Consider the following 12,243-nt stretch of genomic DNA (forward strand, 5'->3'; position numbering starts at 1 on the left):
ACTTCCCTTTGAAGGTTCACTCCTTTCTTCCTTGACGGGGGCTTGGAGAAGTCCTGCCTCAGGGGACCCGCTGCCTCAGCATCTTCTGCACTGGCACCTACCGGCGCCGCGTGACCCAGCGTGTCTTTCCCTTGTACCCTCAGCCACCAGCCCCCTTTTGCGGACTGCTTTTCCCTCCCTGCCGCCACTGTTGACTCCGCCGTCCCGAGAGGCCCGCTGACTGGACTCTTGGGGAGGCAACATGTTCGCCTCGACCAGTGCGGCCCTGCGGGCCCTTAACACCTTGTGTGTGCGGGCTAGGGCCTCCTCCTGTTTGTGTGACTCGCCTGAGTCTCTGGGATCTGCGGCGTCCCAGGAGTCTGGCCTAGTGGACTTATGGCATCATGCATTGGATGGCCGGGAGCTTGCGGCGTTTATTCTCCGCTCCGCTCTGGACATCTTAGAGGTGCTGGGCCGGGCCATGGCTTCCTCAGTCGCTCTCCGTCGCCATGCTTGGCTTAGAGACGGAGTATTCCCTGAGAATATTTGGGAGCGACTCATCGACCTTCCGTTTGATGGCAGCCTGTTGTTCCATGCCCCGGCCGACACCGCCATCCAGTGGCTCTTGGCAGGGCTCCCTCCTCCTCCTCCGTCCCCTCCTCAGTAACTTCTGGTTTGGGTTGATTCTGGGCCTTCTTAAGCGGGCTGTTCTGGCTGTACAGTGTGTTTGCTGGCCGTTTACGTCCTTCCTTGGGACTTTGGCATTGTTGGCTGCTGGACGGCCCTTGTGTTGATTGTATGTGGTTCTGCAGGAGTTGTTGCGCAGGCTTGGTCCTGAGATTTGTCCTTCTGCTTTGCTTGGGCTGCTTATCAAGCCTTCAGCAGGGTCGTTTTTTTTCCCCGTGGCTCTTTTGTTTTTCCTCTGCTCCGGAAGTTCTTCTAAAGAAGGTTCCCTTATCTTGGGACTTATCGTACCCTATGTGGGGTAGTGGTAGCCGTCATATGGCTTGCGCTCTGCTAGAGGTTTTTGGTCGTCTTCGGGTGCCGGTTCTCCATGGCGTTTAGGTAGGTTGCTTTTGCTTCCTGAGGTCGTGTGCGCGGCCACTCGTAGTGGTGGCCCGGGCATCTCCTCCTCTCCCTGCTCCTGTTCTGAGGTCTGGGATGATTCTGTGTCTCCCTAGCCGGGCGCCGCCTACTCGGCCTTCCTGGGGCCTCGGGCTGTTCTTCTTGCTTCTGGCTTTGCCTGCCGGTGCTGTTCTGGCTGGCAGGCTGCCTTCCATCTGGAGTGGGTTCGCCTTCTTTTCCCTAGTTTCCTTGGCACTCTAGGCTGCTTCTTCTTTTTCTTCCGCTTTTCCTGTCTTGGCACTGGGCGGAAGCTATGTTGCCTTGTGGGGGAGTGGGGTGATTTGGCCTCTCAGTTCTTGCCCTTGGTTCCTCTGCTGTGAGTGTACAAGCCTCTTCAGCCTTCTTTCCCTCCTACACCCCCCCTGGGGGTCGGTGGGGTCCTGCTTGTGGGGGTTCCCTTGGCCTGGCAGGGGCGAGGTTCTACCTGGTCCACAGATCTGGTCCCCTATGGGGCCCTCTGTTCTGCATGGGCTGGTGGGGTCCTTTCGCAGACTCTCCTTCCAAGGAGGTATTGCTAGAGTATCTATTCTACGTGAAGGAATCTGCAGCTAGTAGTCTCTATCAGATGTACGAGTTACTTAACTTCGGTAACGATGTGTCTGGTAGAGACGATTCTAGCTGCAGATTCCTTCATGGCCCGCCCTTCCTCCCCTATTCTGCGAGGACCCTTGGGTTGGTCTTCGGAACTCGCCTCCCGGTGGGGTGCTGTGTCTCCTGTGAGTGCCTTCCTTGTGCTTGACGGGTGGCTCCGTCTGGGGGCGGTTCCTTCCTCCTTTGGTCCTTTTGTAGGCTGGGGTTCCGGTGCGCTGGTGCCCTGCTGCTCTGGCTACTCCAGATTTGGGGGGGATTGCTTTCTTTCCCTGTCCTCCCTCCCCTCCTTTCCTTTCATTGCTATCCTCTGCTTAAGGGTCATCTGGCCTTGTCTTGCCCTTATCCCTTGTGAGGGGTTGCCCTCTAGGTTGGGGTGGCTTGGAGGTTTGTTGTCTCTGTCTGTCTTGGGGTTGGTCCCATTCCTTGCTCAGGATGGGGGGGTGGTTTTCCTATGTGTGCCATTCCTTTTACGCATGTTCTTCCCTCCGGGGCACAGGGAGGGGAGGTTTTCTATGTGCTGACAGGGTGACTGCGCAGGTTTCTGCTTGTTCTTCTTTAGTCTTTCCCTGCACTTGGGTTTGTGCGGTGTTGGCACTACTCTGGTGGTGTTGTTGGTCACCGCTTCTTTCCAATTTTTCTGCTCTTCGCACACTGTACCCATGCTTCTACAGTTTCTTATCTGGTGATTCTGCGTTGTGGTGCGTAAAAGTTCTCAGAAGAAAACTGACGTAGGCGTGCCGGGGTGGGTCTTATGTGACCTCGCTGACGTCACGTACGCGGGCGACGCCTGGGCGGAGTCGCGTGATGTTACCCCGCCCCTGGCACGCAGGGCTGCTGTGGCAAAAAAGTTTCCGGATCCAGTCTAGAATCGTCTCTACCAGATACATCGTTACCGAAGGTAAGTAACTCGTACTTTACTGACGGGACTTATCTGACAGAGCTATTTTCTTGTTTGACTGATTTTTAAGAACTTTGTGGGAAGAAAGCAGGAGTTCCCTTCAAATGACAATTCACTTGTATGATGAGGAGGAATGTACCATGTTTAAATATTGTTATGTTTCTTGTGAATCATCTAATGTCATATATGCTATAAAATCACGGGAGATTGAGACAGCTTTAATGTAGCATGTGAATTATTTATGTATTTTAGACCGTCTGATTGGCTTGCCGGAAGGCCGAGCTCGTAATCACAATAGACCTCAGCAAGTGCCAGTGCTTTTGGGAATCTTCATTGAAGATATAGCAGTAGGAGCAGAGCATACACTTGCGCTTTCCTCAGCTGGTGATGTTTATGCCTGGGGCAGTAATTCTGAAGGACAGGTATGTATTGCTCAATCTAAATTTGTGTTTTATTTCTGTAGCACTTCAGTGCTTATAAAGTATTGATTTTGTTTTTAAAATGATCAGATAAATTCTGCAGCTAGTCCAAGACTTCAGTGTGAAATTTAAACTAAGAAGCAGCCTGTATCTCACTCCGTCATGCTCATGTTTCAGCGGCATATGTCTACAGTGACTTGCACTCCCCAACTCTATAGACTTCCACATGCACATGCTTAAAATTTGAGTGAATCTCTGTCAGCTCTACCTCCCCTTTAGAGGCATAAGTGTGACTTGATATTAACTACACCCCATGTTTGCAGTGAGGTAGTCTCTTTTGCGCTGTCAGCTTTTCACAGGTGCACACATTATATGACTGATAAGCGCCCAAAGTGACCTCTCAGCCCACAAGCATAGCATGTGATTGACTCTTTGCCATCCCACCGGACTTTTAGAAGCACTAATCTGATAGAGGGGCTCCCTCTTCTGACATCTAATTTACTTCTAGGACCAATCTGAGATGTCACTAACTATCCAGACTAATTAGCTGTTCTGTGGCATAAGCTTAATTGGTAGCCACTGGGACAATCCACATCCAAACTCAACAGTGCCTTGTGCCCCACAGTTGTAGTACTCATCCCTGAGTTTGGCCTGGGGCCTCTCGACTGCTTCCACAATTCCAAATCTTGTGACCTTTCTGATAAAGATTCTGGGATTTTCGAGTTGTGAATCATATGTGAAGTACAGTCGTAATTTTCAAAGTCTGGGCCTGCTGAAACGTACTGTTGTTTCTATGGTCTTTCACCACATGATTACCCTGTCCCTTCTGTCATACCTGATTTGCTCTTCACTAGTCAGCATGTGCTGTAAGCTACATTACATCAGCAAACTGCGAGGTAGTCAAATATAATGCAGCTGTACTGCAATACCTAAACGTTGCTCAAATAGCATTAGATAAAACTACCCCTCAGAATGAGGCACCCTACATACCCATTCAGCTACCATAAACAAATATCTCCCATTTCACATACATTATCTTGTCTTCACTCTCAAGGCTTCTATAGAACGGAGTCAAAGTCAGATAAATCTTCGAATAATGTCATCTTTTATTATGGATTCTTTTTCCCTTTTACTATCATTCAACTCCATAACTACTTCATGTCCTGCTAAAGAAAGCCTGTTGCGGGGATTCTGCTCATGCACAGAACTATGCGCAGGAAACCAGGACTTGAGTGAATTGTGGTGTACCAAAATACTCACCTCAGTAACTAGAACCCCTATCCGACTAGCATCAGTGTCTCATTCGTTCTCCGTAATATATCGAAGTTACCAATGATTAGACAACCCAGAACAAGCGAATTAGAATACTCTCAGGAATGGTGGGAATCAAGAACACCTTTTCGTTGTTATTCTCATATCAGTCCACAACGTGAGTAATCAGAGACACGGAAAAGTTTTAAAACGTTTATTTTTAACTACGTGCTCTAAGATGCAGTATTTTGGCTAACATAAGCAAACAAATGATCAGAAATAAAACCATCAGTATTGTTACAATTCCATAAAAAACAAAGGGAGAAATCATATTATAATGATAGTGGAAACAGGTCCGATAATACCTTGTGTACCACCCTCCCCTGGCTAATTAACTAGTTTTATAATAATAATAGAAGGTCTCTAGGTTTGAATGGGGAACCCCATACCTCCAAGATCAGGTATGGGGAATCACATCACAGGATCAGCACTGCTCTCTGTGTCTAGAAAGGTTTTCTAAAAGAGGGCCAGCATCATGCATGCAATGCAATATTAAAGGCACCCGAGTTTCTGCTATTTGTTGCTGTGTGCTTGTTGTGTCTAGAGCGTGGGCCGATCAACCTGAATTCAAAAGCATACATTGTTATTTGACCTTGACTGTTTCTGCATACAGTGTTCAGACTATGGTCGCGGTGCACATCTAGTGATGTGAAAAACAGACCGTTCTCATGTGAAGAAAAAGCAAGCAAGCAGTTTTACTTATAATAATAACAGCTACCTGTAGTGTTGTGTGCAAAAGCAGCAAAGTGGCAAGATGGCCTTAACATCTAAAACGCTTATGCTAACATAGCAATGTGTGCAGGCAAAACCCTCTCTTCACTACACCCTCCCTTGATTGGACCACGAACAAAATAGGGAAGCAATGCAGAGTTCAAGTTCGAATGAGCCAGAACTAAGTTCATATGTTGCCACTCCGTATAACTGGTAGTGAAAAGTTCGAAATTGTGTGTTGGGAAAATATTAAAAAACAAAAAGATCAATCAGGGGCGGTATAGAGCTCATTCTGGTGTAAAAAATAAAAAGTAAAAAAATTTGAGTTAGTACGTGCGGAAGATGGAGAACTGCCAATTTCATCTATCAACGTATAGGCACAGTATGTTGCAACAGCCTCCAAGAGGAAGTCATTGTAATCCTCAGTAAATCATTCAGCCATCCAATCTAATAAAGTAAACGAACATACATGTTCTTCGATAACCGGAGCCTCTAGCACCATCAGAGGACAACTTGCGTGTTCTTCGAGATAACTTTGCGCCAGTAAGTCATGGGCTGCAGCATATATATCCCAATTTCCTAGGATTCCGTGCGCAGCTGCACAGGCCATAATCCCTATACCAGAACAGTCCAACTCATGAGCCGCTAAGGGACTCATCAGTCGATCATAATCCGCGGCAGGAGATGCCGTGTTTGACAGGCACAAATCCAGAGTCCATTCAAACGAACAATCTAGGCAATGGAAAACAGGTTGCACACAAGTAAAGTATGAGAACCGGAAGGACAATCCATAGGCTACGCTCAAAGTGGCCAGAGGTAGTGTTCCATAGTATTCAAGCATCCGGTTGCGCAGTTGGAGCAGCCGGGGCAGGCTGTCGTGTGATTCAGATTGTGCAACCATTGCGGAGCAAACAAAGCAACAGCAGCACACCAGCAGTTAAGGCGTGGATTAACGGAAGCCGCCGAAGACGCTGGAAAAAATAGAATGAAAAAATGCCGGTATCACACCAAATATTGTTTGTAACGAGGTTACAAGGCCCAAGCCCACAACTTTGAAAAAATGCGCCAAGCCAGTTGTTGAGGAGGCATTGAATATAGTGTGAATCAGAGCACCGAGATGAAGTGGGAGATCAGTATTTAAAAGAGCATGCACCACAGTGCAGGTGTTAGCTACGTGAAGGACAAATGTTTCACGAGAGGAAGTTAGGGCGATATCTTTTTAAGACAATCGAGCCCTTATTCTGCTCATCTTGTTGAACTCTGCTTTCAAGGTTGGTGTGGAAGGCCAGATGGATACATCGAGTCTCCCATGCGGGGGTGGGAAAAGCACATTCTTACAACAGACTACTCGTTGGGAGACAGCATTCCGCAACACGCGTCATTATTTAAAAGCAAATTGCTACCGTTAGCTGATAACGTGAAAGTCGGTGTAATTGCTGGCACAGGATCTCCCTTCAAAATGCAAGCTAAATTTGGTGCGTGCACGTTGCAAGCGCCATGCAATTGGATGTTCCTGCCAACCACTGAGTGATCAGGTGTGGAAGTGCACTCCTCTCTTTTTAAATATACCTCTTTACCCTCTCTCAGGCACCTGTATGTAAATGGGAGTAACCAAAGCGGTACCTAGTGGTTCATATCTGCCTAAGGCATAGTGTTTCATACATGAACTGAACTTAAACAATAGAAAAGGTAGTGTGATTAACCCATGGATAAGCCACACAGCTGAGTTTGATTCGGCTACAGAGAATGGTAAAGGTTCCAACTTTTCAATATGCAATAGTGAATATGTGGCATCCTACATGGACATGAACTGTTGTTTATCAGTCAGATTAAACAGCAGGAATAAAGAGGATGTATTCATGTAGTCCCATGGAACTTTCCCAGCCTTTAATGTTTGTAAAGTCCATGCAAACTGCATTATAGAACGCAATTGATTTTGACCATTGTATAAGACAGACATGTCATCCTGTACAATATCCACAACATATGAAACAATATTATCTAATGTGTAAATTCTGGAAGAAAGAGTGATAATGCTATTATCAATGACAGCGAGCACCTTTTCCAAATTTGCCTGATCAATAGCTCTCAATCTAGAAGCAGATTCAATTTGAGATAATTTCCAAACTTCGTTGTAAATAGCATATACCCATCTTTTGGACCTGCCACCCACAGGGCCCTTAATAAAATCATTCAAATCTACAGCGTCAGTTCATTTGGACAAATGAAGTTTAACTGACGCCATGGTGGAATGTTTAAGCCAGTTTTGACATAATTTTCCTACTGAATAGGTAGTAACAGAATGGGAGGTTTCAAACCGGGGATCAACCCTAACCTGTGTGTTGCCTGATCTCAGCCCCAGAAAACGATGTTGACATGTGTCTGAAGGTTTTTGCCATAATAACCATCCGTGGGGATCTAAGTTGGAAATATTGAAGGATGTATTAGTAATTAATGACTGCAATTCATCAAGGGACAGATCTGTGTGATTGTCCTAGGAAGGATAAGCACCCAGTTCAGGAACAGTAGGGGCGTTCATCTTTTTAGAAGTAGCCAATCCAAAGCAGGTGGTCTGAAAAATAGTAGAATTCAAAAACAACGTGTGGTTGGGGATAAGGCATGCACGATGCAGCGCTTCTGTGCCTTGGACTTGCCAGGCTTTAGAACCCCAAACAGATTTAAGATCAATGGTATCTTTCTACAGCTCGTAGCCCCCTATAGCTAATTCATCCATAAAGGACTTTGAATCCAGTAATTTATTATGTGTCAGTCTAACTTTGGACGCTGACTTAGACATTTTAAAATAAAAGGCTTCAGGTTTAGATACACTGAAATCGGTAAAATATGTAATTTTTTTCACTAGAGTTTTGGAACTGCCTTCAATGGGAGCTGGCAATGTTCCCATTGTGTATAATTAACGACATTTCTAAATGTATTTGCTTTATGCAGGAAATGACTGCCATAGTGTTGGTAGCAAAATAACTCTCCATAATTCGCTGAGTCTAAGTACAAATCTTCAGCATCAAAAGCATAGCTATTGATTAAGCAAATTTGGAAAAGGTGCTCGCTGTCATTGGCATTAACACTCTTTCTTCCAGAATTTACACATTAGATAATATTGTTTCATCTGTTGTGGATATTGTACAGGATGACATGTCTGTCTTATACCTCTGTAAAGCTGCTACTTTGTTACCCTTACTTAACTTGAGGATGTCCTATGCTATTTCAAAGTCATTTACTCATACTGTCAATCACGCCCTAGTATATATTAGAGAGCATAAACCTTGGGGATGTGATGGCAAAGGGAAGAGTCATTCAGCAGTGCAGCACTCCCTACAAACAGAACCTTCACAGTCTTTAATTCAAGTTTCGCAATCTCTATGGTATTACAAGTTGCTTTTTCCTAATTCCCCATCTGTCCCTACCCACTTTAGGTTCTACTCTTTTTTCTGTAATCTCCGGTACTGTAGCTTTTCTCATTTCATTTAACAGTGTGCCCTAGACTTTATTGCTTTGTAAAAGAGGCTTTCTGTAATCTGGGTTCTTTTTTTTTTTTTGAAAACAAACATATTTTATTGAGCGATTGCACAGATGGTACAGGACCCTGAATATCAGGGTCAACAACAGCATGACATTGCAGTATATCGTCGTAGCAATCTATTTGTGCATTTAGCAAGGATACATATCGAACAATAACAACCCCCCCTAACTCCCCCCACCCCTGCCCCTGTGAGTAATCTGGGTTCTTGATCTGTCACTTCTTTCCGCCATGATCACCAGGGCTATGGAGGAGGATGCCTCTTTTGCAATGGGGGTGCGAAGGTCGGCTGAAGTCCTGGACCTTACACTACCCTCAGGGGCAGTCAAGACGAATGTCTTGACGGAGATGCTTCAGCTGGAAATTGACCTCACAGAAATATTACTCCCGTTTGATTAAGCTCTTTCGGATGTTCTACTCAGGGCCTGGTCCAAGCACTGCACAGGGGCTCCTATGCATATGCCTGCCACAATGGTCCTGCACCAGGGAATCCCAGTTTACTCACCCAGCACCCCACCCCGGAGACCGTGGTGGTCTAAGCCTCTACCTGCAAAGCTCACCCTGGCGCTTTCCCTTCCACTCTACCCGGCAAGGAATCGAAAAGGTTGGCTAGCTTTGCGAAGAGAATGTTCTCTTCTGCCAGTCTGGCACTGCTGTCAGTGAACACCTTGTGCCTCTTGGAACGATACTCCCATACCATCTGGGACTCGGTTGCACAAGTACTGCCTATGGACTTGGCCCGAGCCATACTCACCTAAAGCAATTGTTGGTGGGAGGGACGCAACCAAGGTCACCATATGATGTGGGCTGGATACGAGCGACTTATTTGGCACAGCAAATTCATCCTCTGTGGCCCTTAAATGCCACGCCTAGCTTAGAACCACTGATGTTTTTGGGGGGTTCCAGGCCTCACTCATAGACATGCTTTTTGATGGCACTTGTTTTTTTTGGGTGAAAAGACTAGCTCTGTGCTCGGGCGCTTTAAAGACAACAGTGCTATTGCCTGGTCCATAGGCCTTTCCATGGCTCCACGCCAACACCAGTTTGCTTTCTGCCTCTTTTGTGGCCACGGAAGGGACTTCCAATTGCATCTGTACACACCCAGACTCCCTGGCCAGTAATCCACACAATGGTTTCGTGGCTGAGGACACGGTTTCTCCAGACTACGTGAGTCAGGCAACCAGCGATCAAGCCAGTCCATTAAACACCACCCACCACTCCCACTGGCAACTGCAGCATCTAAACCCCTTTATTATGACCTCCAAGCATCATGGGCCTTCAGTGGGTGGCAGGATACAGCATCTCCTGCATACCACTGTATATCAATAACTTCATATCGTAGGGTTTTGCAGCTCGTCCAAAGGGACTACTCCCTCCCCTCTGTGACCACGCCCCACCCATGCCACCTACTTATGACAAGCTGACAGAGGACCATGTCTCCTTGCTTCATTAGGTGTTGTTAGCTCTCTTGGCCAAGAGAGCTATAGAGAAGGTGCCGGCATCAGAAGTAGGTTGTGGTTGCTATTCCCACTACATCCTGGTGCCCAAGAAGGACGGAGGTCTTTGTCCTATTTTAGACGTGGTCCTTTCCAATCTCTTCCTGAAAAAGGAGAAATTCAAATTGCTTGCACAAGTTCTGTTTGGCTTGGATCTAGGAGACTGGATGGTATATCTGGACTTGCAGGATGCTTATTTTCACATCCCTGTCCTGCCTGCCCATAGGCACTACCTTTCGGTTCACGGTAGGCCAAGAGCACTTTCAGTTTGCTATGCTCCCCTTTGACCTTGCCAGTACCCCTCAGGTATCTGCAAAAGCAATGGCCTACGGTGAACCTTCTGCACTGGCTCGAGTTCACAGTCAACCTGCCAAAGTCACATCTGACTCCCTCCCATAAGCTTCTCTTCATCAGAGCTGTTCTGGATACAGTGCAGTTTCAGGCCTATCTTCGGGAGCGGCTAGTCCAGGATATTCAGGCTATAAAACCTATGATTCACCCTCTATCCTGATTTCGATGGGACTGACTCTTAGGCTGTTGGGCCTCATGGCCTCCTGCATCCTTCTTGTGACACCTGCCTGCGGGCATATCCGGATCTGCAGTGGTACCTGAAGTTCCAGTGGGCACAGCATCAGGGCAATCGATTTGACATGGTCCAGATCTCATAGAGAACCGCAAAAGACCTGCAATGGTGGCTAGCAACCCTCGATTGGGTCAGTGGCAGATTCATTTCTGGGCTGGGGCAGCCATCTGGTAGAGGTGGAGATCAGAGGGCTCTGGTCTACAGCTGAATCCGGACACCACATCAACCTGTTGGAGCTCCAAGCGATCTGACTGACATCGAAGGCCTTCCTTCCTTCATTCATTCAGAGGAAGGAGGGGTAGGGTGTTTACAGACAACCCCACCGCCATGTGGTACCGCAACAAACAGGGCTTGTTGGGGGTCATGGACCCTCTGTCAAGAGGCCCTGTGCCTCTGGACATGGATAGAAATCAGGGAACATCCCTGGTGAGAGCCCACCACTTCAGATAAACTCAGCCTTCGATATCTGGTGGATCACGACTAACGTCTCCATCCGAAGGTGGCACAAGGTGTCTTCCAAGAATGGGGAGAGGTTTGGATGGATCTGTTCGTCTCTGTCGATGAACACGCAATGTCAGCAGTTTTGCACATTGGAGTTTCCAAGGCGGCTCTCGCTCAGAGGCGCCTTTTGTCTCGAGTGGAGCTTCAGCCTTCTGTATGCCTTTCTGGCAATACCATTCCTGCCCAGAGTTCTCAAAAAGATCAGGAACAACTGGGCCCGAATAATTTGCCTGACTCTGGATTTGGTACTGAGAGTTTGGTATCTCAAGCTGATGACCATGGGTTCTCTGATCAGGCTACCTCTGTCAGAGGATCTTCTGTTGCAGCAACAGGGCAGGGTTCTGCACTCAAACCTGGCAACGCTTCGCCTTTATGTGTGGAGAATGAGTGGTGACAGTTGACAGCTTTCGACCTTTTGCCTGAAGTCTACAATGTTATCTTGACAGCCAGATGTTCCTCAACCCGGACACTATACACCTGCTGTTAGACCAATTTCTTGGCATGGTGTACAGATAAGCAAGTTGACCCCCTATTAGTGCCCCTTTCCCAATTTCTTCTGTTTATTCTTGCTCTGGACCTGCAGGGCTCTGCTTTGGGTACCTTAAAAGGCTATCTTTCTGGCATCTCAGAATTTCTGCCATTGCCAGATCAGCCCTCCCTGTTCAAGTCCCTTCTTGTACATAGGTTATTGAAAGGTCTCTAACAATTATTCCCATCTTCCCCCTTCAGCATGCCTCGGTGGGACCTTAATTTTGTCCTAACATGTGTTTCTTTCGAGCCGTTACACAACTGCCCTGTCAGGCTCCTTACTTGTTAAAACAGCCTTTCTACTGGAAAAAACATTAGCATGAAGGGTCAATAAGCTGCAGGCTTTAACATCTCAGCCTCTGTACCTTACCATCTACCCAAGCAAGCTGGTTCTTCGAACGAGAGTCTCCTTCCCTCGGAAGGTGGTCGCCCCCTTTCATTTAGTACAGTTCTATCACCCTGCCTACCTTTTTCAATTCGCCTCACCCCTCTAAAGAAGAGGAGCGACCTAAAAAGAACATTGTCATTCTACCTTGACCCCAAAAAAGACTTCCGGGTGGACA

At 47.0% G+C, this 12,243-nt stretch overlaps 1 protein-coding gene across 8 annotated transcripts in view; it reads left to right on the forward strand.

Moving 5' to 3' along the window:
• The window catches only part of HERC1 (HECT and RLD domain containing E3 ubiquitin protein ligase family member 1), a 1,817,725-nt gene that overhangs the window by 1,626,144 nt on the left and 179,338 nt on the right, over positions 1 to 12,243 (forward strand). For all 8 annotated transcript variants that reach the window (XM_085643727.1, XM_085643730.1, XM_085643731.1 and 5 more), the window contains one exon: positions 2,846 to 3,015. In XM_085643727.1, the coding sequence (XP_085499853.1) occupies positions 2,846 to 3,015 (170 nt within the window). The remainder of the gene's footprint in view (positions 1 to 2,845; positions 3,016 to 12,243) is intronic.

This window comes from Triturus cristatus, chromosome 3_1 (genome assembly GCF_964204655.1).
Source record: "Triturus cristatus chromosome 3_1, aTriCri1.1, whole genome shotgun sequence".
NCBI classification, from domain to species: Eukaryota; Metazoa; Chordata; class Amphibia; order Caudata; family Salamandridae; genus Triturus; species Triturus cristatus.